General features: G+C 45.2%; 2 protein-coding genes across 6 annotated transcripts in view; both read right to left on the bottom strand.

Annotated features, from left to right (window-relative positions):
• Positions 1-2,418, bottom strand: part of LOC123096060 (serine hydroxymethyltransferase 1, mitochondrial) — a 5,101-nt gene extending 2,683 nt beyond the window's left edge. Inside the window, exons 1-8 of one of the 3 annotated variants that reach the window (XM_044517654.1) lie at positions 2,179-2,418; positions 1,994-2,032; positions 1,819-1,905; positions 1,605-1,726; positions 1,408-1,484; positions 741-865; positions 388-480; positions 32-124 (exon numbers count right to left, since the gene is read on the bottom strand). In XM_044517654.1, the coding sequence (XP_044373589.1) occupies positions 32-124; positions 388-480; positions 741-865; positions 1,408-1,484; positions 1,605-1,726; positions 1,819-1,905; positions 1,994-2,032; positions 2,179-2,256 (714 nt within the window). In that variant the 5' untranslated portion in view covers positions 2,257-2,418. Of the gene's footprint in view, positions 1-31; positions 125-387; positions 481-740; positions 866-1,407; positions 1,485-1,604; positions 1,727-1,818; positions 2,033-2,178 lie in introns of all 3 variants that reach the window. The other 2 variants (XM_044517653.1, XM_044517652.1) reach the window with 2 other exon arrangements.
• A 1,170-nt stretch (positions 2,419-3,588) lies between these two features.
• On the bottom strand, positions 3,589-25,660 carry LOC123096059 (uncharacterized). 3 transcript variants are annotated; one of them, XR_006446423.1, is made up of 16 exons: positions 20,827-25,656; positions 20,561-20,749; positions 20,340-20,454; positions 18,570-19,623; positions 17,027-17,474; positions 16,775-16,828; positions 13,849-16,681; positions 13,538-13,651; positions 13,288-13,418; positions 12,872-12,964; positions 12,300-12,572; positions 11,613-12,162; positions 6,778-6,853; positions 6,552-6,680; positions 4,237-4,329; positions 3,589-4,128 (listed from the first exon to the last, which is right to left on the bottom strand). XR_006446423.1 is itself a non-coding variant. In XM_044517650.1 (14 exons), exons 1-14 carry the CDS (start codon positions 25,315-25,317, stop codon positions 9,542-9,544), a joined length of 11,640 nt encoding a protein of 3,879 aa, XP_044373585.1. In that variant the 5' UTR covers positions 25,318-25,660; the 3' UTR covers positions 9,527-9,541. The 3 variants fall into 3 exon arrangements, 1 of the variants encoding a protein (XP_044373585.1); XR_006446424.1 differs by having other exon boundaries at positions 6,565-6,680; XM_044517650.1 differs by lacking the exons at positions 3,589-4,128; positions 4,237-4,329; positions 6,552-6,680; positions 6,778-6,853 and adding exons at positions 9,527-10,813; positions 11,030-11,116 and having other exon boundaries at positions 11,677-12,162; positions 20,827-25,660.
• Positions 25,661-25,733: the final 73 nt, after the last annotated feature.

The following is a 25,733-nucleotide window of genomic DNA, read 5'->3' as shown; positions in this document are numbered from 1 at the left end:
CATTGTTCATTACTGAAGAAAATGAACTTGCCTTCCGCATGCGGTTATAATCATAAAGGCGGGCATATGCACTAGCACCAGCAACAATCAACTTTGGCCTAAACAGAACGGCACTTTTCTCCAACTGCAGAAGTACCAAATGAAGCTTAGCAACATATGAAGGAGTTAAGATAATTCATCTTGAAATAATTTGACTACTGAAGGAGACATATAACAATGAAAATATCCTAGACAATGCAGCAAGAAACCATTTATTTTAGCTGAATGTTGCTAAAAAACAAAAAATACGCACTTTTTCCACTTCACGAAACATGCATAAGTAATGTTAAAACTGATCAGGAGATCCCAAAACTTCCATGACATGAAATGAATAAATAAGGAGTTCACCTGGTCATAATCAATCAAGCCAGTGCTTTCATCCAGTCTGTAAGGCATTGTCTCAAAGAATATTGAAACTGCTGAGATTTTCTTTGTGTCAGTCTGCAAACAACAAGAAAAGAACCATTGAGCCATGGGAATTTCTCAAACATCACATCTAAACATAATTGAGAATTATGAGCTTATTAGTATGTATTTTACATTACAGTATGAAGTGCTTATCTAATACTAGACATAAAAAATAAAAGAAACAGCAAACTACACAGAAAGATGGCAACAAGCAAGCAATGGCTGATCATGCTTGCATCCCATCAGAGAAATAAAAAACAATAGGTTCATAATAAAGAAGCAGATAGATGTACCTGGTAGCCATGGGAAAGATGTCCACCGTGAGGAAGATCCAGAGCCATAATTCTGTCATGTGGCTTCAGCAGAGCAGTGTATACATGGAAGTTGGCAGGTGAACCCGATAGAGGTTGCACATTCACTGCAGAGGCAGAAATTGGTCATCCAGTTAATTCGCCCCCAATTTGGTGGAAGGACAATTATCACTCCAAGAACATAGTGGTTAGCAATGTAAGCTAAATATTAAAAATAGACAAATACTGTCTAATCCCAGCTGTGTACCATATGTAAGCTTTGGAATTGACCAAGATAGTTTGGTCAGTAAATGGTGTACGCACATATGCCAACACAAATTTCTTATGCAGACTAAGAACCTACTGTGGACTTGACCCATTAACTTTATGACTTGACTACTTTAGAAGATTACCCTATTTCCCATCAAGTAAAATTTTGCCAACTGTGGAGCATAATAAGATTTGCTCGAACCAGAGCATCTTATTTATTTTCATTCTGCTCTCTCATTTGCATCACCAAAAGCAGTAGAGAAAAAAAGACTTATGACCCTATGTCTGCATAAAGGATAGAATTTATATAAAAATATTCTACAGAGTCATTAGTTAGTTCTACTGGACACGAGAGAACCTAATAAGGAAATTAAGAATAAAACCACCATCAAGATTTTACCTCCCCACTTCTCTGGGTCCAAATTGAAGGCCTCCAAAGCACGTTTCTGACACAGCGTCTCGGCCATATCAATGTATCTGCGGGCAAGCAAAGCCAAAACGACAGCCAGTTCACATCATTGACCCCCACATCCATTTAATTTCTGCTCCAAGCAATTTTCAGATATAAATACATAGAAGGAAGGAACGAGGGCGTACTCGTTTCCACCGTAGTATCTCGCGCCGGGGTACCCCTCGCTGTACTTGTTGGTCATGACGGATCCCACCGCCTGCATCACCGACAGGGAGGTGAAGTTCTCCGACGGGATGAGCTCCAGCCCCTGCAAACCACCAGACAGACTGACGCGATTCAGCAAATGTCCTGGAGAAAGCACCCAGACACAATACAGCGAATCATGGTGGCAGTGATGACCTTCCATTGGCGGGCCTTCTCGAGCTCGATGATGTCGGCAATCTCGGGGTCGACCTCCTCCAGCGGCGCGTTCAACTGCTTCGGCCACTGCACCAAACAAACAAGATAAGCACGGGCAACAAACAAACAAACAAACAGACAAACGGACAGGGAGCAATGGGCGCATCGAACATACGGTGACTGCGGATCTCTCCTCCGTCGCCGGCAGGGACGCCTGCGAAGCCAAATCAAACAAGGAAAAATGGATGAGCGTGATTGTTTCGGAAGAGCGGGAGCGGGCGCCGATAAAACAGAGGACCGCCGCCAAAAATGATTTACAAGAAGAGGGAAAGGGGGAGAGCGGAGGGCGGCGTAGCGTACCATGGAGTAGAGCGGCGTGAGGCGGGAGAGGGGCTGGCCGCGGGCGGAGAGCTTGCGGAGCGCCGTCGCCATGGCCATGGTGGGTGGTGGTGGTGGGCGGCCTCCTCGTGCACCTCTCGGTAGGGGTTGGAGTGTCGGGTTTGGGAGGTAGTGGATCGCATGGCCGAGCGTCCTTTATTTTAACTGGAGGCAGCAGATGTGGGCTGAGTGATCAGCATCCACCAGACGTATCACCCTCACCAACCCCTCAATCCAAGCATTTTCCCTTTTATTATCTTCATTTTCCCTCGGTTTCAGAAAAGAGAAAAATGGGAGATTTTGTTTTCTTGTTATTTTTTGGGGTGGTTAGTTTATGAAAAAAAATTAATTTTTCCTTCAGGGATTTCAATAGGATTTTATCTGGTTACCTCGTTTTCCCTTTTTTTCGCAAGCAATTAATTTATCTGGTTATCTTTGGAACTTAGCCTGCACTAGCAAGATGCTCCCTTTTTGTTAGATTATACCATGTTTTCATAATTGAAGAGAACTATTCCATGCAAACAGAAAACATGTTTCGAATCGGAGGCATTCAGATGCTGTTAACGGGCTAGGGACGTTGATCACATAAGCCGGGCATCCCTACAATTTTCACTCTAGTTTATGCGAGTGTGTTAGCTTAAAGTATTCTTAAGCTTTCCCCATCACCACCAACCACAGCAGGCAAAATTCTTCACCGGGAAAAAAGTATTGAACCAAACAAATCTTGTGCCTGGAGGCCCAGAGGTTGCACATATAAAAGTGATGTGGTTAACTGCTAATCAGAAAGCAGGACACCAAATCGTAAAGGAAATAGCACCAGCACTGTCATCCATCACCTAACAAATGGAAAGCGACAACCAATTTCTTCTTCAAAAGAAGGAAATGTAACCACAACTGAATTTTGTTCTCATGGAAATTTACTATATTTTTTTTAAATGATGCACACGCCTATATACTAGATATTTACCGAGCACATACTTTTATTGCCATACAAAAAGCACGAGAAAAAATAACAGCGTGAAATAACAGCAGGCCAGAAAAAAAAAGGAGAGGGCAAGGCCAGGGTGTTGCTGGCTTGCTGCATTGCTTACGTGCATACAGGCCAGCCAAGCCCTATCTTTCCCATGACCACAAGCCGTGCGTTCGTACCCGGATGTAGATAAAGCGATCAATCTCCGACTCAAATAATAACAATAATAAGAGAACAGGAATTGATTGATCATGATAAGCAGCAGATTTCCTTTTTTTCCTCCTGTCACGAACTCACCAGTAACGTGTCACTTTGCAAGGCTGTGCTTAGGATTTCCAATCAATCTGAACCTGCACAAAAAAACAAAAACAAAAAAACAGAAAGCAGCAAGAGTGGACATAAGTTACTGCAAGGATCTCATCTGGGAGATAACGGATACGTTCCCATTACTAGCATGTTGAATAGCTCTACACTCGCAATTAACTCCGATCAATATACTGTGATCATGGATCGACATTGAACATTTCTATTTACACCTGATGATCCACGAGGAGTCGTGGAATACAAACGGCATTTTCACAGTTGCATATCCAGCGCCTACGCTTTCCAATATGCTAGTTGGATCATGGAAAGGAGCTTCCAAAATATCAGATGTACAGGGAACGTATTATGTACATTTGACAGCTTTACCAATTTCGAATCCCCGTGGGTGAGCGCGCCGCATGTCCATGCAAATTGCGAATGCTTAGGGTATTTTCGTTCATATCATGCTAAGCTTCAGCACTCCACAATGTCATTGTCTGGATCCCAGAATGCATGTGAATGGCAACCTAACATTGTAGATGCAGAGGCCAACAGTACCGAAGTGGTGCCCCTCCTCTGCTTGGAAGCATCCGTAGCCGTTCATGACACAAGCTGCAGGGAAGTCGAGCCGCGCTGTCTTATAAATGACACCGGTAGAGCTGGATCAAATGCAAGCAGCCATATTTTAAAAAATGGTTAAACAGATGTGCAAGCAGCCATATTTAAAAAAATGGTTAAACAGATGAAAATAGTAGGTGCGGCCAAACCTCTTTAACTTGGCTCGCCGTCATTCATAGCAACCATACAATTGCTTGACATGCTATCCTGCTTTTGCCATGGAATGTCTTCTGCCCGAAACTCTGAAAAGGGGTAACATGATTTGGGTAAATCACCTATATTTTAGAGCTAGTTCTAAAAAAAACAGAAGTCAAAATTGAAAATGAGCACGAAAGGGAATTTCCCCACAGGTAAAAAGAGGTGAAAACATAACAAGGAGAGTGATTCGGTTGCAAGTCAAGCATTACCATGTAACAATTAAAATGTAGCTAAGTAAAACACATAGGTCCCTTGCAAAAAAAAAGTAGTAAAACTGATTGGTATTAACAAAAATATAAAGCAAAACTATATATTATCTAAAAAAAGGAAACTAAATTATCTAAAAATGGCAAAACATTTTTTTTTGAGAAAACACAAAGGACCTTCATTGCATTGAAAAGGTGGGTGAGAGTACAATCCTGCTAGGAGGTGAGTTTTACAAGGCCATAAGCCCGATCAGTGGACATCCCAGGATGTGGGCAAAACAACCCTGCGCCCTTGAGCCCCTGCTTTTGGTCCCTCAACGATCGGCTGAGTTTAAATTTTACCCTAACTTCAACGCCGTTTATTTTACGTCAATCAACTTCAGAACTGTGCATAGGTTGTCCTGAAACTGTTTATGTAAGTGCTTTCTTGATTATGTGTCATTATAGTTTTCAACCCTTAACTATTGCAGAAGTTCATTTTTCAACCTTGAACTCCGAAACCGGTTGTTTTTAACCTTGAACTCATGGATTAGTTTACTTTACTCCCTTGGCCCTCTCCCAAGTGGTTTTCTGCTGACTGAGACAAAATCTGGGAAAAGGTTTTCAGCAGTTCTGTTGTAGCTCTATGCCTCTATTTGGCAGTTGTGATGGCTGGCAGGCTGCCGCAATGTACCAAACGCGGGCATTGGTGTGCAGCCCCAACCAATTGGTGGCAAGCACCTGTATGTAGTTTAAGGTAGGAAGCCGCAAGCCGCCCCACTGGTGCCCCTATCTCCATCCTCTTTCACGTTCATATGAAGAGGCAGGGGACTGCCACTTTCTTCCTCAAGCTTGGTGAGCTTCTTTTTAGCAACACTATGAAATTCATTTCATCGATTGACTCTTCTCCAAAATTGATCTTTTTCATTCTGTTCACCACCATCCTTCTACCTTGCCAACGCTGACTCGGACATGTAGAGTTATAAGACCAGGTCCTTCTGAATACCAGGTCCCAGTTTCAACGCTGACTCGGACATTCCCATGCAGCGCTGCCGCCGCCTCCTTCTGAATAGCCACCTGCTTGGATGGATGCAGCAAGGAGAGATGCAAAGATGAGAAGATAGAGAGACTGACACATTGGGTCAGCTTGATGATGTGGTAGCCTATGTGGAAGGGTTGATAACTGTTAGCTAACATGGCAAAACCACCCCACAACCATGCTTCGGATAAGATTTGTCTGTTTCTGAGAGTTGATGGAGTAAAAGGTTCACGGTTAAAATTAATGTCGGCAATAGCTGAGGGACCAAAAGTAGAGACCTGTTCCTATGCTAAAATTGCCACTGAACTAAAAATGGAATCAGAGATATCAACTTAGATGATTGGATACTGACATCAAAACGGAAAAAATATATCAGAAGACATGTCAATCGAGGCCTCGACTTCTCATGGTGAGAAAAACTGTGGAAATAGTACTTTCTGGTTTTGGATCTACCGACTCATTCTGGTTTTCTAAGATACTATAGAAATGTTTTACATCATCCTGAGCAGTTATTGAAACCTTATTTTTGTCCCTCGTTGGAATAAATAAGACCCCTGTTGTTGTCCCCTTATTGGAAAAGTAAGATGACCACATGTTTGTTCCACCACCATATCAGTACTTAATGAACAAGTTTCCGGACATGACTGGTGCAACATTACATGTTTAGGAACCTGTAGTGTACACTAGGCTTACTGGCAAGTTTCATTACTAGTCAGCCCATTAGGCACTGACTGATCCAGGTTAAAGACTAAAGAAGGCCGAGCCAGTGCTGAGCACGTCAATTTAGGTTTCATTAGAAGTTGTTACTGTTTGAACAGCCCTTTCTATCTCAAGGTCACTACTCAGGTTTGGTCAGAGATCTCACTGTTTGAACAGCTCCTTTCTATCTCAAGAAGGTCACCAAACGGACTGCGGAGAAATGAAGACAATTCTTAGCTTGTAACATCTACACTCACCTACAGGGAGATCTTGCATTTTAAAAACATACAGATGAACAAAAGAGTTACTACTACAGGGCTTCAGCAGAATATTCAGCTAGTACCTGGACAGCATACATTGATGAAAGTTGTCTCATATCCAAGGTGTCCAACCCTCGTACATATTACACAAATTGTCGATGCTTGTCGCCTGCTTAAGAAGATAGTCTACTTGCTCCGAAATTTTCAAGGACCTAAAGAGAATGATATGAGAATGAGATCAATAAAACTGGATACCATACAGCAATAGATCTGGATGGCTACTAAAACTCTTCCCTCTTATTTGCTCACCTGGTACCATCTATATCTCGTCCATGTAACTTATGTTCCACTTGCTTCAGGATAGACAGAGCAAAAGGATTTTTACCTGTGGAGCAGAAACATATCAATATAAATCTGTCTCAGCTTCAGAATTCTTAAAGGCCTAATATTCATGAAAATTTCACAGAACGAGCTACGAAAATAGGAAGGCTTATGATGATCTGTAATATACAATCTACGTAGGAATGGTGCAATTTGAAAATATTAAATATATCCATTTCGTGCATCAGTATTTTTTGTACAGATGAGAAGTAAGATTAAGTATTAAACAGAAACGGTTGAGAAAGTAAAAGTTGTGCTGAAAATATTTTCTGCAGCGTGTATAATTGCTAGTTCTTCCTTGACGAAAAATTATACGCAGTGTTAAAATGGTGCTGACAGAGCACTTACAATTTAATTTTTTTCGAGAAAACGCAAATGGCTTTTGCGTTTCATTGCATTGGAAAGAAAGGGGAATTTACATCCTCCTAGGAGGTAGTTTTACACAGCCAAGAGGGCCTCAGTGGACATCCCAGGATGGTGGCAAAACGACCCTGAGCCCTTGAGCTCCAGTCTTTGCCCAACATCGGGTCTCGTCTTTAATCCTGTCTACAAGCTCATTCAGCGAAGGCCTCACATGGTCGAAAACACACGCGTTCCTATGCTTCCAAACCATCCACGGCACCAAGAGCGCCACAGATTTGAGCGCCTTGCGAAGTGCTGGCAGTGTCAATTCCTTTGCGCGCAGCCACCAATCCATGAGCGAGCCGTCGTGCTCGGGCGCCGGTGCCGGTAGGCGTAGCCAAGAAAGGACCTCATGCCAAGTCTGCCTAGTGAATGGACACGTAAGCATCAGGTGTCCAATCGTCTCCGGTTCCTGGCCGCACAGAAGGCACCGTGGGTGGTGTTGCAGGCCACGGCGCGCGAGTCTCTCCGCGGTCCAGCAGCGATCTTGACACGCCAACCAGTGGAAGAACTTCACCTTGGGCGGTGCCCAGCTCCTCCAGATGAGTTTCCAGGAATTGCAGCTCGTCGCGCCCTGGAAGGTTGCCCGGTAGCAAGATTGGGCTGTGTAAACACCGTTGGCTGTCCATCTCCAGAGCAGCCTGTCCGGCTCATTGGACAGCTCGACATGCTGAACTAGGTGCCAGAGCTTTAGGTACTGTCCAATCTCCGGGAGGCCGAGCAGGCCATGGATGTCACGCGCCCAGCTGTTGCCGGCTAGGGCCTCCGCCACCGTTCTGGACTTCCTGCGCTGTTTGGGTATGCACTGGATAAGCATGGGCGCGAGCTCGTGGACGGATTGGCCGCTGAGCCAGCGGTCCTCCCAGAAAAGGGCCGTCCTGCCGTCACCGATGGCCATGGTCGTGGAAGCGTAAAAGAGCGCTCGCTCCTCCGTCGTGAATTGCAGGTCCAGCCCCTGCCAAGCTCGATCTGTGTCTGTGCGCGCGAGCCAGAGCCAACGCAGCCGGAGCGATAGTCCCGTGCGCTCGAGGTCCTGGACGCCGAGGCCACCATATTCGAGTGGACGGCAGACCCGGCGCCAGTTGACGTGGCAGTGACCACCGTGGGCGTCCGCGCGGCCGGCCCAAAGAAAACCGCGCTGAATCTTCTCCAGTTGCTTCAGGGTTTTCTTTGGAGGCGCTAGCGCTAGCAGTTGATGGATCGGTATCGCGCTAAGCACTGACTTGACGAGCGCTAGTCGTCCCGTTTTGTTCATCAGCCAAGCTTTCCAGGAGGGTAGCCGGCCCGCCACCGCGTCGACGAGGGGTTGCAGCTGGGTTGCAGATGGGCGGCGAGTGGAGAGCGGGATGCCCAGATAGGTGACCGGCAGGGCCACGACGGGGCACCCAAGTGGCTCCAACAGCCCCACACCGTGGTTGTCGGCATGAAGGATCATGGCCGAGCTCTTGGCATAATTCACCCGTAGCCCAGACGCCGTACCAAACACGTCCAGGATGCCTTTGACAGCGGCAATTTCCTCGGTAGTGGCATGGCAGAAAAGCATCACATCGTCGGCGTAAAGAGATATCGCCGGGATGGCTCGCCGGGGGTGCAGCTGCTAGAGGATACCCGTTTGTAGAGCGAGACGCATCAGCCTCCCAAGGGTGTCCACCGCCAACACGAAGAGTTGTGGGGAGGTGGAGTCGCCTTGTCTCAGGCCGCGACGGTGCCAGATTGGAGGGCCGGGGACTCCATTGACCATGACCCGCGTGCTAGCCGAGGAGAGTAGAATGGCCAGCCACTCCCGGAATCGCTCCCCGAACCCATACTGGCGCAGCACTTCAAAGAGAAAGGGCCATGAGATGGAGTCGAAGGCGCGTGTGAGGTCGAGCTTTAGCATGATCCTGGGCGCGCCAAGTTGGTGCAGCATCTTGAGGGATTGCCGGACTAGAACGAAGTTGTCGTGGAGGCTACGTCCGGCGATGAACGCATTTTGGTTGCGGCTGACTAGGGTGTCGAGCTTGGGGGCGAGGCGCAATGACAGGACCTTCGCGAAGATCTTGGCCACAATGTGGATCAGGCAGATCGGCCGGTAGTCACCAAGCTTGTGAGCGTCCATGCGCTTAGGCAGCAAGGTTAGCAGCGCTTGGTTAAGCTTGCTGAACCCGCGGCCACGCAGCGTGTATAGCAGCTCGAAGACGTCCCATATGTCATGGCGGATGATGCTCCAACAGGCGTGCAGGAACTCCGCGGTGAAGCCATCAGGTTCGGGTGCTTTGCGCGCCGGCATGCGTTTGACCGCGTCCCATATTTACTCCGCGGTGAAGCCATCAGGTCCGGGTGCTTTGCGCGCCGGCATGCGTTTGACCGCGTCCCATATTTCCTCCTGGCTGAAGGGCGCGTCTAGGCATGCGAGGTCGCCGGGCGCGATGAGCTGGGAGAGGTCCAGCGTGTGCGCCCGGTCTACAGCAGTGCCCAGCAAGCCATCGAAGTGTGAAAATGCTGCGTTGGCCATCTCCTCATGATCCGTGAGCACCTGCCCGTCGACGTTAAGGCTATATATGCGGTTCTTCTGACGCCGATAGGAGCATTGCCGGTGGAAGAAGCTCGTGTTGGCGTCGCCGTCCTTAAGAGACGCGATCCGGGCACGCTGCCGAGCGATCGTGCGCTCCATGGATGCCATGCCGAGGTAGGCGAGCTTGAGCTGCTTGCGGAGCCATTCCTCCGGAGGCGAGAGCACTCGGTCCTCCCGCGCTTTGTCAAAGCGCATGATCAGCTTGCGGGATATGGCGAGCTTGTCCCGAATGTTGCCCGTGGCCTTGGCGCTCCAGCTTGATAAGCGGCGAGCAATGGCCTGGAGACGCTTGACCAGCCGCCGGAATGGGTCGTCGTCATGCACCGAGCTCCACGCCGCGGTAACGGTGTCATGGAAGTCGTCAAGTCTGAGCCAATAGTCCTCGAAGTGGAAGCGTTTGTGCACAGCCGGCATGGGGGAGCAATCAAGCAGCAGCGGGCAGTGATCCGACACGACCAAAGCGAGGCACCGGAGGTGGCATTCGCCATGCGCATCTTCCCAGTCCGACGTGCAAAGGACGCGGTCAAGGTGCACTAGCGTGGGCGGCGATTGCTCATTTGACCATGTGAAGCGACGCCCGTTGAGATATATCTCCTTCAAGGCGAGGTCATTGATGGCGCGGCGGAATCTACCCATCATGCGCCGATGCAGGCCACCCGTGTTCTTGTCCTCGTCGCGGTATATGAGGTTGAAATCACCACATAGCATCCAAGGGCCGGGGCATGCCGCCCGAATATCGCGCAGCTCTTGGAGGAACAAGATTTTATCCGCGTCGTCTTGGGGTCCGTAGACCGTCGTCAGCCACCACGGTGTCCCGGAGGCCACGGATACCTTGGCCGTGAGCGCGTTCCGCGTGAACAGCGGGTCGGAGATCGTGACAGCCCTGCTCTTCCAGGCCAAGAGAATGCCGCCTCGCGTGCCATCAGCCGGCAGGTATGTGAAGTCGTCGAACTCGGAGCCGAGAATGTCAAGCACAGTGGGCGAGTAGATCAAAGCCATCTTTGTTTCCTGAAGGCATACAATGGAGGCTCCGGTAGTGCCCAACAGGGAGCGGATGGCACTACGTCGGGCGCGCGAGTTGAGGCCGCGTACATTCCAAACAGCGATTTTTAGTCCGTGATCCATGAACAAGAGGTCGACGATGAGTGGCCGGCAGCCCTAACTGTCGCCGGCAACGGCCGTGCGCGTGGGAGAGGCGAAGCACGCTGGGATCTCCCTATCGACCAGGGCAGCGATGGCCTTGAGCACGGACAGGGGGATTGGCGCCGCGAACATGTCGTCGTAGGCCTTCATCTCGATGGCAGTGATCTTCTGGTTGGTGCCAACGAACCCCAGTGTGCGTAGAATCTGCACATGGGCCCTCCGTTCTGCCGTCGGCGGCGCCGCCGCGGGTGCGGCCGTAGCCGTGGAGCGGCCTCGCCGTGGGGCAAAGTTGAGGGGACGACGTGGCCTCTTCCCTGGAGTCGGCAGTGACGCGCTGATGTGCTTCGTGGCCGCGGCCAGAAACTCGCCAAGCGTCCAGGCCTGCTGCGTGGTGTTCAATGCTCTGAGGGGTGTTGGATGCTATATACTCCCTCCGTTCCTAATATAAATCTTTTTAGAGATTCCAATATGGAATAAATACGGAGCAAAATGAGTGAATCTACACTCCAAAATACGTCTATATACATCCTTAGTTCATATTGAAATCTCTAAAAAGACTTATATTTAGGAACGGAGGCAGTACACTGCTACAAGAAGTTGAAGAGCAACCTACTTGACCTCAAATAGAAATAATAAAATATAAATGGCAACGACAATATCTTACCTCTGGTCATTCGAGTATCTGAATAGGATTTATTATCACTGCTGTCACCTTCTTGTCCTCTAACCTGTTTGAAGGCTCCAGTGTTATCCTCAGTTTCAATTCTTCCCTCCTCCGCAAAAGAAGTTTCAGCCACATGAATATTGCTAGCTTGTGTGACATTGTTTGAAAACGCCTGCTTATTGCTACTTGAGTCTGATTCTGAATCAGTTCTACCATCGCTTGCTTGCTGACTATTAGCAGCAGGACCCTCTATTCCAGGCCCGCTGTCCAAAAGGGCATCTATTTTCTCCAAATTCTCAGAAGAAGTAAGCTGGGTCAACAATGTTGTACATCCTGAACTGCTAGTATATGAGTGCTCTGGTGGAGAAATCCAACATTCATCTTGTAGAGAACCATCAGTATCAATAACCAAATCCTGAGAGACACCTTCCCTGCTTCCAGAAGAGCTTTTATCCTTCTCAACTGACGAATCACTTTGCAGAAGATCTGGACGTGCAGAGGGCATATCCTGTGATCTCCCAGTTTCACTTTCTTCAAGAACTTCTAAAGCCTGTGAATAAGAGAAACGCGGAGTGAAATTACATGTACCAAGAGACATGTGAAAATTTCAGGTCAAGCATCAACACATAAAAATAAATAAAAAGATTAAGCGTCTGTGACACAAGTATACATGTCCTAGCTAAGTACCTTATGAAGATTCCCTGCATGAAGACTTGAAAGGCGTCCAAGCTTAATCACCATGGAGTGCAGCTCCTTCACGTATTCGGTTAATAGGGGCACCACAGGCTCTATGTTTTTGCAAGCTTCCCTTACTCTAGTGATGTAAGATTGGTATAATGCCTTTCCATGACTAAGAGGCATACTGGTGTTATTCTTCTCTCTTTCCTTTGAGATCGCTTCAGACATAACAGCCACGTCAGCAGACAACAAAGCTTCAAGTGGAAGTAAGATCGTATTTGCCTGCCAAGCATCAAAACAAAGCTTTTTCATTAGAGAGAAAATATCATATTCTACCAAATACACTAAAGGTGCCATGTATTCCTGAGTCCTAGGCATAAAGCTTAGCATTTCTCTGGACTACTTATAAGAGCCAAAAATATCATCACCATGTCAGTACCGAATTATTAAAATCTCAATCGAAGTCATCAAACAGCATGCACATGTGATGTACAAGATAAATATTACCATGAGTAACCAGGCGCAAGTATTTATATTGATCTTGAAGGGAGGAAATTTAATAGAAGAAATTCATGACAAACCTTGGAAATATTTGCCGTAAGGGAACTGTGCAATGCAGCAGCTTCCTTTCCCAAAGTGTAGACATCATGCAACCCCTCTGCTATAGCCAAAACCTGTAAATAATTTGCCAGGAAATCAAGAGCAAGTTTTCGAATAATAATTGCCAATAACTAGAAAGGATATGCATACCATAGATGAGATATCTATCTAACTGCCAAGTTTTACTTAACTGGAGACTATTATTATTTTTATCAGCATTTCAGATATGAAGCTGAATGATATTAGTTCCTCAACTGCAGACTAAATCTCTTAAAAGTTCCTGACCATTTAAACTTGCAAATCTTAAAGCATACAACCGAATTCACAACTAGGAGTTCCCATGCAGTCAAAGTAGAGATATGTCAACAAAATGGGAATAAATCATGTACGGATGTACCTCCTCGAGCAAGGAGCCACATTCTGCAGTCAAGGCAGTGCGGTCCTGTGAAATATGTTTGAATCCAGATAATGATACACTGACTTCACAAGCACGTTCATACATGTCTACCAGAGTATCCTGCAGATCAACTGGGACAAGATATACATGGCATTATTCTACAAGAATTAAAATAAAAGGAATCTTACAAATTTCAATATTGGACGATAAAAGAAGCAAACAACAATTCCAGAAGTGGCAGAGGACGGACCTAAAGCAGATTTTGCCTTGACAGAGACTACAGAAAGTTGATTGGTAGCTGAATACAAGCCTTTTCCGGCAGTTTCCATGTTGAGCTGGCCACGTTTCCAGTCTTGTTCTGCACCTGCTTGCAACAAAGAACAAATGGAAAAACAATTAAACAGAAGAACTCATACTATCAGGCAGGGGGAACTATTGTATCAGAAATTCAAAATTATGTAGAACTTCTGACTAGACATTGGTGACCTCATGACAAGTAAACACGTTCACAGTTCTGAGCATGTATGTAAAGAAAGTACAAACGGGAAGTAATCGACTTACATGTAAAGGAATGGTATGCTGCATCTAAACGTGTCAGTAGATTCACGAAAGTTTGCTGCCATGCCCTGCCCTTATCAGTAGATTGTCCAGAAGATTTATCCTCAGAAACAAAGTAAAGCCCATCTCTAGATGCTTCAAACTCTAAAACGGATGTGCAAGACTTAACAAGGTCAGATGCCTGTTCTTGAATGCCCCCAAGCAATTTCCTCCTTTTCGATAGATGATCATGGAACTCGGGGGGGATTCCTGAACCCTTTGCAGTTGAACCGCCTGGTCCAGAAGTATTTGGACCGGCGCAGGCCCATCCCATTGCTCTCTCAAGTTGGCCTTCAGCTGAAACAGAAGTGCTTTCACAAGCTTGCAGACACTCAATTGATCTTGTTATCAATGACATCGAAGACTGGATCTTATCTAACAAGTTCCTTCTGCTCAGATTTAAAAGCACGGACATGAACTTATCATCACCAAGAATATTTTGTGAAAAAATCTTGGCCTTCTGTGCATGAGGCGACGAAAAATCATGCAGCCATTCAACCTGAACTATTTCCAAAATTATTTTGCGTAAAGCCTCAGTGAGGTCATTTAATTGCCTTTGCTTTAGAGAAACTGCAGTCCGGGCAGCTCTAGCTGTCTCATGAGCATTACAGTACTCCTCGAGCATTAATGCAACCCTTCCTACAGCCGTAGTAGGTTGACCTGATTCTCTTCTTCCTTGACTCGTTTCTAGCAAATCACAAATTTCTTTGTCTAAATGTAGGATCAGTGCAGGAGCAATCCTTTTCAGAATATATTGACCAACTTGATTTTCCACATGGATCGCAAGCTTCTTCTTGAGAGTAATGTAAAGCTGGTTGGTAGTACAACTGTGCTCAACAGAAGATGAAATCTCATGCATGCACAAGTCAAGAATTGAATCAAGCAACCCGAGCTTCCAAACAAAAAAAGCATGATCCTTCAATAAGCCAGATAAAGGCCACATAACATCAGATAATGAAGAACTAGCAGCCAAGACTTCTCTTAGATTAGAAACTGGTCCGCTCATGTGGGAAGGGAAGGCGCCACGAGATGATAGCATATGATCAAGAGATTCCAGGTCAGCGAAGGGCTTTGTCAAGATTGAAAGCAGAGCCTTGCTTCTGAAATGAAATTCATTTTCCTGATCAGCACTCACCAAAGATGAGAAGTACTTTTCAGAAGAAAGTAAAGAATTCATGACACTGGCTTCTACTTTCAAAACTGATGAAATTCTCATATCTTTCTGGCTCCAGGTTTTCTGAAGTTGTTCCAACTGTGCTCTACAGGCTTCCTCCTGTGAAGCTAGTTCCTCTGCTTCTTCCCAGGATAGATGGTCTCTACCCCTCATGGCAGCTTCTTCAAGAGCTACTTGCTGCTCAGTGATTCGGCCAACTTCCACAAAGTAGCTCTGTTCCAGTTCAGTCAGTGATGTTCTCTCAAGTTCTACCTCAGCCAACTTCTCTAGAGCTGTGTCAACAGAACCACGTATCCGAGAAATTGAACCAAAGGCTTCCATTACCTCTGAATTGTACGAGACAAACGATCTAATAATTTCTGGAAGAAAAACTTCGGTCATTTGCTCAATCATGTTGGTACTTGAGTGCAAAATGGCCTGAAACGTATAAGCCCATTGTCCAGGCCGATGCTTCAGATAATCAGCGTTTATTTCACCTAATTTTGTTCCCATCACTTCATGCACTTCCTTCACAAATCCAGAAAGTAATGCACATTTTTCGATCTGCTGATCAAACAATTGCAGACTCATTCCAGCATCAGCTTGAAGACCAGCTTCATCTGTCCTAAACTTAGTTATCCCAACAGCTTTAGTTGAGAGTTCAGACACTCTGACTCTAATGCCACTGTATAACTGACTCACAGCGATCCCAAGAACAGATAGAACCTTACTTGCTTTCTCTTTTACATCCTCCTGGGCTGGAGGTTTGACCTCCAAATTATCTGCCAGCGAAGAAGGAACGGTATCCTCATCATTCTTTTGTGATGACAATTGAACAGAGTTTATGAATGCAGAAAGTATCCGATCCTTCGACTGTGCTTCGTTATCCGATCCAACAGAATTCATCAATTCAGAACATTCCCTCATAATTCTTTCCACACATGCAACATAACTTTCCATTTGATTTAAGAGATCCCGGTATCTTTGCTGTACTAGATTACTACCTTCGCCCTGAACCTTAGCAATGACTTCTGCAGCCTGCCTTTTGGCAAGATCAAGCATGTCTTGTGATGCACTGGTTACAGATAGCTGCAAAGCTTGTGCCCAACCAGTAATTGGACTGGTTGTGATGTAGTTAACTGGAAGAACTTGCTGCAAGATTAAAGCATACTCACCAAGTGCCTGTAAAGCAGAGGACCGCCCATCATGCAACTCAGTAATTAGTTCAGAGACCTCCCTGTCCACCTCATAGCAATGCTCTCTAGTTGGCTCTGGTACAACCGTAAGGGGGACCCCAGATACAAGGACAGCTGAAATAAGGCTCAAGGCCTCATCCTTGCTGTCTAGTTTCATTAATAGCTCTGAACCTGTAATCGAATTATCCCGTATGGCCTCAAGAACCCTTCCATGTTTTTCCACCCATATTGCAAGCATGTTAGCTTCATCAACTGTCGATGTTTTCGCTTCTGCTAATTCATGAGCATGAAGCTCAAAAGAAGTGCGGGACTTTTCAGCAACTGAAGTGGCCTCGGCAAGGATTGACTTTGCTGACGTTTCATTATGTAAAGCACTGGACCTCTCTTTCTCAGCATGATAAAATATAGCAGACTTAACCTCATATTGGTCTAGAGTATCCAAGAATGTCTGCATATAGTGAGAATAAAACAAAAATCAGGTGATTCAAATACGTTATTTGAGATATTTCCACTTTGTGGTTACAAAGTTTAAAAAGAATACCTTTAGAACAGATACTGTAGCTGGCAAGTTAGTCACAAAAAGATCCTGATGCTCCTGAACATCACAAACAGTTCAATTAGACCGGGAATAAATTATATCCATAAAAAATAACTCGGAACTCATTGATTTAACAGAGTCTAGAACTGCGAATATGCCTGAAGCAACATTCTTGAAACACTACTTCCCAATTGATGTTGAAAAATATTGCTGCCAAGAGGCAAAAGAAAATTTCCAACTCCAAGAGACAATTACCTGCAACGGAACACGACTTTCTTGAATCCTAGAAGAGAACAAGCTTAAACTAACTGCTAATTCCATTCCTTTCTTCTCTTCACCAGCTATTCCAGCTTCATCTTGCATATTTCCGCGTGTCCACTCAATCAATGGGTCCCAAACAAATACTTCCATTAACATTAAGATGATATCTTTGTTCTTCAAGAGGGCACCCATAACTGCCTCACATGTGGCTCTAAAGACACCTTCAACTCCAGACAATCCCAAGGCTGATTCAATAGTTTGAGTAAGACGGAACGGAACGATTTCTGGAATCTTCAACCTTTTCCCTTTATCAAAGCATATATTGTAATCTATGTGAACCACATCACCATTGCTAAAGTCCATAAGGATATTGTCTAAATGCCTATCTCCAAGGCCCAGGATATGGCCAACCATGCTCATAGCCGCTAGACTGGTAGAGAATCTGCAACAGGAAAAAGATTGATAGCTAAGCACTCACAGATAATGAAAACTTCTGTCGGAAATAATAGACGAAAGGAATCTTCAGTTACTACTCTTATCAGATATATTGTAGAACTCTATTTGCAAAACTAAGATATCTTGATGAATGTGTTATGGTGAACAAACTAGTTACTAAAATAGCCTCAAGGCACTCTTGGTTTCCTGATGTTTCAGTTACCCTTTATGTATGTATTGATAAATAATTTGTGTGGCACGTGTTGCTTCACAAATCACTAGTTATACTAGTACAAAACATATGATCTTAGTTCCCACCAAAATTACAATCTGAAAATCCATAATTAACATACAAGAAAAAAGTTACATGAATGATACATCCGAGGTGATTCCAGGAATAAAACTGAGGTGGGGCTCAACTTGACGGATTGAGTCACTAGGCTAAATAATCTTCCTCTAATCTCTGCATATGCCTCTGCCTGCTTGCTGCTGGGTGTTTACCCCGGCGATGGAGGTTGGACTCGAGCCCTGTCTAACCCCACCACTAGAATCTACATCATGGAAACTATGTGGCATGTACATTATTAAACTCATAGGGAAGCTTGTCAACAGTGACAGCACCCTGAAGAGCTTGTCTCAGCCTCCCCAGATCCCAATTCACTAGGGACTTGCACAGTTATTTAACTCGGCATAACTTTTATGTGGTTCCCTCTGGAAAAGAGTAGCGGTTTCCCTCTTCTTTCAATTTTGTGTAAGGAAGGAGTCATTAGGGCTTAAGAGCAACGACTTAACTGACAACACAATTTTCAGTTTCAAATATGTCATCTATGCTCAAAGTGGCATATTCTTCATGAGAATGACAACCAGCAGAAAAGCTTGGACAGACTTTTAGTACTCCCTCCATCCCAAAATAAGTGACTCAACTTTGTACTAGCTTTAGTACAAAATTAGTACAAAGTTGAGTCACTTATTTTGGGACAGAGGGAGTAGTACAATAAAAGTAAAAACTCTCAAATTCGTACTTTTATTTTGCCTAGCAGTGGAAACAAAGGACACTTGGTAAATGTAAATAGAGTGCTCAATGCAGAAGTACCATGCATACCTCTTTACTTTGGAGTTGAAGTTTTTGAAGCCCTCACTTGAACACCACATTTCTTGCCACAGAATCTGCTTTGGAGTCTCCTTCATAAGCTCCAACAGAACTTTTTTCTTAACGTCTAGTGGCCAATCTCTTCGTGAGATTACTCTTTTGATCCCTTTTTCTTTCAGCGCTGGTATTATTTTTCCATAGAACATATCACTCGGACGGGGAACATGAGGTACTGAGTTGTGAATGTTACCAGTGCTAACTGAAGAAAGCTGTGCCTGTGCCACCTGAGTACGTTTTTGCCATGACTTGTACACATTGTATATGCTGCTTACATTTTCTACCCACTGGATTAGCCCAGCTCGTCCACTAATTGGTGTAACAGAATAAAATCGTATTGCAATATTTCGACTTCGAGTGTCAGAAGATGAATGCAAGAAGCTATTTATCGCCTCCAGAAGCTGCATGATCCGAGAATCAAGACGTAGATCCTCCCGTCCCTTGAGAAGATAAATATACTTCTGTCCGTCTGATCCTTGCAAGGCGAGCTTCTTAGGTCTTGTCTTTGTAGAAAGTATTGTAACTTCTTTGCAGAAAGAAGAGACTGTAACCGTGCCATGATTTCCAGCAAAAAAATATTCCGAGGAATCAAGTATCTGCTTCTCAAAACCAGGCATTGGAATGTCAGAGATTGACAAAGTTGCTAGCTGTGGAGCAATTTCACTTAACAATACGCATGACTTTCTTTGGTGACTGACTAAAGAAGCTGCAACTGAATCAAAAGGCCGCCAAATCTCTCCTAATGCTGCTGGAGATCCAGGGGGCACCTTAAGGCTTGTGATTGCAGATCTCAGCTGAGCGTTATATTCCTTATGGAACCACGTCTCATGGGGTGTTCTTGGTTCACGAGATGTGGACGCTAAACGACGTTCCAAGGCTACAACAATTGGAGTCATAATAGCAGAATATTTTGCAGCATTGATCTTGTTCTTTTCAGCTGAAGTCAGTGTAGAATTTGCAGCAACCCTTGCAGCTTCCTCCTTAAGTATATTGATTCTCCTTAAGACATCTACATAGCAACATAAAAAATGTCCCATCGATAACTCAACAAACTAATACTCAAAGTATATTAGATATAAATATGTGGTTGCTGGTTATTTGGTCATAAAGTTTCTAAATGCAGGTTTGTACAAACAAGTAAACAAAAGCATATACCAGATATGAACCATTGTACAGACAGATTAAATTTAATGCAACAGTCAAAGTAGACAACCTGCAACCTAACTTCTAGAATGGTACATTGCAAGTGAGGAGGAAATGTCATTTGCCGTGCAAGCAAGCATTCTTATAGTACTGAAACTTAGTAAGCTAAAGGATCTCATAAAAACTCAAGAGAGGCACCATTCTAGAGATCCTATGCAACAATATTTTTCAGGATTTGTATTGCAATCTAGTTAACAAGATGATTCCGTAATTAACTCTACAGGAACACTTAATTCAAAAATCAGAGCAAGAAAAAATAATGGTTACTAACTGGGGCTTAGACCTTAGGGTGTATTTGGAATTGCAGCGGCTTGTTTTACTTCTTACATAACCAACAACATCTTTCTTACGGCACGGAAGTATTTTACTTGGTTCGGTAAAGGCTCCCTTTAACTAGCTAGATTCTGTAGTAAGCACAACAATGAGCACAAGCTGATTCTTATGTAGGTGTGTCCATTTTCCATGGAAGCCTGCCTCGGGTAGCTGATTTCACAGAACTGCAGAAGTCGAGGGGAGGCTTACCTGAATGGAGATCTTGTAAGGTACTCAGCCATTGTTCCTCCCACAGAACGGTTATCATTCCTAGCTCATCAATTACAAGCTTAACATCCTTAATTAATTTGGGGTACAGCTTAACCTATGAAAGAAAAACAGAAAGTGTTCAAAATATAGAAGTAGCATGGATATATCATCATAGCCTAAAGCAGATGATCATAGTATAAGTACCAAACGAAACATCATACCAGAAAGTTCAATATTCGCTGAAGCTCCTCAGAAGGTTCTCCTTCACAGGCATTGATATCAACTAATGTGGGATATACAATAGAATAAGGAGAAAGTTTCCCTAGCTTCACCAATATGCTCTCCAACTGTTTCCTTACTATCTTCTCTGGGTGGGAACTCAAGCGAGCAAAAAGTTGTGGTATAATCTCCTGCATGGATCCAAACATATAATTATACACTAACCTTATCATAATTAGAGAATAGATGCACCACTATCATCATTTACCTGCCATGGCAACAAAGGAACTGTTGAAAGCCCACTTTCAAGTGTTTCCTTCAGCTCCACCCCATAGTTCAAAATTATATGGAGGAGATACAACAATGCTCTCAAAGTGTAGCCCCTAGTTTTCCCTTTTAGGGCATCACGCTGATATGAAGGTTGAAGCTCACTTGATGAATGAGAAAGGTACTGAAAATAAGCATTTGCAGCATGCCCAAAGAGTGATACCCTCCTTTTCCTTAAAGACCACCAAATTTCAGTGAGATTGTTAATCAAAGGCATAGCACTGTCCATTGCAGAATCGCATTTACCAAAGAGAACGTTAAGCTCTGATGATAGCAGTGCATAGGCACCTTCACCATCACTGGCCTCAAAACCTGGTGCCCCGGCTGCAGTTTCTAACAGTTGAGTTGCCTGTTCAATTATCATGGTCATGGGATACTCTTGCTCAGAATTGTTGCTGCACCCTGTTGTCACTAAGGAATTATGATCGACATAATTTGCAGATTTATCAGCATAGAAACTTCTTATTGTTCGCTCCACCTCAGACTTCTCATTATCTGTCAAGTGAAATCTGTCTGGAGAAAGTTCAGATTGGAGAATGGAGGACAAACTGTTCTGCACACTTGAATCGGATCCAGACAGAGAGTGATTGGCATGAGTAAAGCACCAAGATGCATAAGAAAGCCAAGCCTTGCCCATACTGGGACAAAGTTGCCAGGATATCTTTCGAGCACTGCCTATGATTTCTTGGGCAAGCACATGACAGTTTGCAGTAGAAACTGACCCACTGTCACCAGACAAAAGTTTCTCTGGCCCATTTTGAAAGCCATCAAAATCACTAAAATCTTTTACCATCTTTGGAACGATCATATTCAGAGTGGAAGTTGAACTCTCCTCCATCCAGGTCGAGAGTTTCAGACACGCCTTAGCAATAAGTGAATCGTCAATGCCAGATGAATCACTAACTGAAGAAAGAACATTAGCACGAACCATTGACCACAGATCAGTTAAAGCCTCCTCATTGTTTCCTTCGCAATGCTTCAGCAAGGCACCTTCATACTTAATGTTCAAAGTAAGCATTTCCTTGTCCGTCTCATCAGATGATTCCAAAGGATGGTTTATGAGGTACTGGTTTAAGCGGCCAGCTAACATAAAGTTGGTCTGCTTTCTAGCAAGACTAGCAAGCTTGCGACATAGAAGAAGAGTGGGTAATGAAGATGGATGTGCAGTACGATACACTTTAAAGACCTTCAGCCACATGCTGCAATCTTGATGGATCCTGTCAATAGGATCCTGCAATAGTCTCAGTAAATAATCCATGAGCGCTGGTGGTTGATTAGGTCCATCTCGGCACGTCAACCCAGTGGCCTCTTCAAATGCAAAGATGCAATGAAGCTGGCCAGCACATGCTGCAGCATCAGTCAATCCATTGAGAGGGGCCACAGAGAGTGCTTCATCCAACATCAATCTAGCCTTATCAAGATCCTCTCTTGCCTTGTCAGGCTTGCTGTCAGACTGAAGCATTCCACGCAGGAGCATTAATTCACTTCTCTCAAGTGCAACCTTGGGATCGAGGGTAAGCTCGCTGCTGCTTTTAGGAGTCAAATCAAGATAACTCCAAGCTGAATGGAAGTCACCCTCATCAAAGCATGCCATTGCATGAATAGCATTAAGCTCATTGCCAGCACTCGTTAAAGCACCTGAATAAGGTTTGCCAGCATGTACAGCACGGAGCTCTTGTAACTCTGCAAGCCAGCCCTCCAAGCATTTCCAGTCAGACAGAGCTGTGTAGCACTCAATAACACGTGCTATGATGTACTGGATGACATCAGAATCCATGGAGGTAAGGGCTTCCTCAGACTGCAAGAGATGAGAATAATGTGCAGCAGCCTTTTCATACTGCCCCTGGGATTGATAGATGAGTCCTGACATCCAGGAAAAGTGCTTGTGGGTATCAGATGCACCCCGTGTTAGTTGCTTTTCCTGCTCAAAGTATGTGTAGAATGTTGACACAGCCCACCTCTGGAGTCCAACTAAGGCGTCTGTTTCATGACACCTGCACAATGCAAGAGAAGCATGTCGCAAAACCTTCAGAATATCCATTTCTAGCCTCTCTCTAAAAGCATGATTACTTTCAGTAGCTCCTCCCATGCGGCTGTTGTCCTTGAGGGATGATGCAGCAATGTTTCTGAGATCTAGTAACCGAGATGAGCAGTATTGAATGACTGCATCGCTGCACTGCAAAGCTAGTCCTGCATTCAGCATTGGATCACAGATTCGAGAAAACCACTCTTCACAGACTCGTTTGTTCGCTCGGAAAAACAAGGAACTTGCCTTTGGGGGGGCTGGTAGAACAAAGGAACCTTCATACGCATTATAAACATATTTCTTTAATGCCTCAACAAAATCCAATAGCAGGCGCATAGGTAATAGGGATATGTCAGATGGTCCTATATACCTGCCTTCACCTTCGTTAGTTTCCAGTGCCAATAAATTCGGTACATCCAAAAGCATGCGTTCTAAAGCAGCAAATGTCTGTGTGGGGCCACCGAGATGAGTTCGAAGCCGAAGGTTTATGCAGTGCCGAGCAGCTTCATGGATGCCCCACCAAACTGCAGCAAGATTGTTCACTGAATATATCCTATCAATAATAGTTATGTCCACATCAGGCCCTTTGAATAATTCATTCCAATCAGTATCTCCAGAGACATCAATTTGACCAGAAAACATATCTTTCTTGCCACGGTAACTAAAGACCAGCCGTTGAACCCAAGAAGAAAGAGGCAACTTCAATCTGAGGGAAAGGTAACTCAGAATAGAAACAAGCTGCTGCCAGTGAAGTTTCCTAGGCTGTTGTTTCACAGCAAGCACATGCCTCAAACTCATGCAGTGCTTGGTAATGTTAGAAATACCTAGGCAATTCTGATAACTATATCCATCCTCAAGGAAGCCAAATGTGTATGTCGTAATAGGCAAAGCAATTGAAAATAACCTCAGAAATCCATTTTTTACAGCACTGTCTGGATCACTGAGCTTGTCAAGAAGAACCTGTGAAACAACTGAGAAGCTCATGGGATTGATGAGCCTACCAAGAAAGAGTGCTTCCAAGGATAATGCAACATGGCATCTTACTTTAGTCTCCCTATCATAAGCGCAATCCAAGATAGTGAAGAGAATAATATTCGGAAGGGTAGCATCCCCAAACTCAGAAGAGAGACTGGTCTTGTTCAGATCCCTTTCCATGGCAAGAATCAGTTTCGCGAAAGAATCTATCCAATCTAAAGCGTCTAATTTCAGTGTCATGGATGATGATGCACTAAGGCCACACACTATGTGTTTTCCATATTTATGCATGAACTTCATTTTACAGTCACAAAAAGACTTCCTTGATTCAGTATTTATCTGAGTTTGACTGCCTGAATCACCAGAGCCTCTTTTAAATTCTTCAGATGTTTCAATATTAATTGACAGTTCCACATTGCTCAGTCTGTGAAGTGTAGAGAAAATCTGAAACTGCATCTCAAGGAAATTATGAAACGGGGTGCCAAATGGGTCAAGCTTCTCTGAAATGAATGATGTCAACCTAGACACTCTCCTGTCGATCTTTTCAGAATCAGCTGAAATAGTGGCCAGTAGAATCTTCAAATCGAATTTCATTAAAGAAAGCAACTGATGCTCTGAATACCCTACTAGAGTATTGTTCTCTAAGGAGTGACTCTGGATACCAGTGTAGCTTACTTGCATGTTCTCAAGCAGAAATTTCAATAGCTCCAACTCTTTCATCAATGATGCAATTGCTTGCTCAGCTACATCTTCCAATCCATGCTGCAGACAAAAAAGATAAGTGGATGCTGAATTTACAACCACATTGTGGTTTGGGTGAAGACGCAGCCGAGATAAAAGTGAGCTGAATTCAAGCAAGTGCTCCACAGCAGCCGAATGGAGCCCCAAATTTTGAAGTGACAACACTTGCAGGTTAGTCTTAAGTGCTACCACCAACTGTTGTGACGACGCATTATCCAAACTCTGTGTCAACACATCCACAAACATAGCATAGAACTCAGCGAACCTTTCCTGCAGAATCTCTGCGAGCAAGACCAAACATCTGGATGCTTCTTCCATCCTCTCAGACCAGCCAATCTTCGAAGCTATCACTGATGCACACCTTAAAAGCTGAGGAGCCAACGCCTCAAGTGGCCCTACTACAAGTTCTCTCAGATTATTTCTCTCTGCCACACCAGATGCCATGATCTGCAACACCGTCGAGAAGCAAGCAAAGAGCGGACGAAGCCGGCCAGAGTTATGGCTGGCCGCAAGGTTGGGATCATGCACAAGGACCTCCATATCAGCCAAGAACTTGGGCAACAGTCCAAGGGAGAACTGCAGATTACCGAGCCAGTGCCACTGGAACTGCGAGAAACTATCCACGATGGTGCGGCAATCGGTTTCGGCAAGGTCTGGGACGAACACCCACCCAAGGAGCAGGTCAACCATATCGACGAATTGCGGCCGGAAGCAGTGGGGGAACTTGGCGGCCACGAGCGTGAGCAGGCCGAGCAGGCACCTGAGCACAGCGAGCGAGGTCCGCTCATCCTCGAGCACGTCGCGGCAGGCGGCGAGGAGTGGTGGCACGAAACGCTCGACCGCGTGCGCATCCCCGGTGGCCAGGAGCTCCCTGAGCCCCTCGGCGACGAGGGCGGCCGAGGCGGGCTCCCCCAGGAGCGGCAGCGCCCAGGCGACGAACCCGTCCGGAAGGCCCCCGGGCGCCTCGTGCGCGCACAGCACCGCGCTGAGCGCCGCGTAGGCCGCCACGGCGGCGCGCCGAACGGCGTAGGACCTGCGCAACAGACACGGACGAAGAGGTGAGTAGAATCGTGCTACCTACATACAGATGCGCGAGGGGAGGGGGG

The sequence above is a fragment of the Triticum aestivum genome, chromosome 4D (genome assembly GCF_018294505.1).
Source record: "Triticum aestivum cultivar Chinese Spring chromosome 4D, IWGSC CS RefSeq v2.1, whole genome shotgun sequence".
In the NCBI taxonomy this organism is placed as follows: domain Eukaryota; kingdom Viridiplantae; phylum Streptophyta; class Magnoliopsida; order Poales; family Poaceae; genus Triticum; species Triticum aestivum.
This window is presented reverse-complemented; position numbering and strand designations above follow the sequence as displayed.

What these genes read in the sequence shown, in the direction of transcription:
- LOC123096059 (XM_044517650.1), bottom strand. Translation starts at nt 25,317, where the DNA reads ATGGTTGACCTGCTCCTTGGGTGGGTGTTCGTCCCAGACCTTGCCGAA. An exon ending in AGCGAATATTGAACTTTCTG is followed by an intron (nt 20,455 to 20,560) that starts GTATGATGTTTC and finishes TTTCTTTCATAG; the next exon opens with GTTAAGCTGTACCCCAAATT. An exon ending in TTCAACTCCAAAGTAAAGAG is followed by an intron (nt 17,475 to 18,569) that starts GTATGCATGGTA and finishes TTCCTGTTGCAG; the next exon opens with ATTCTCTACCAGTCTAGCGG.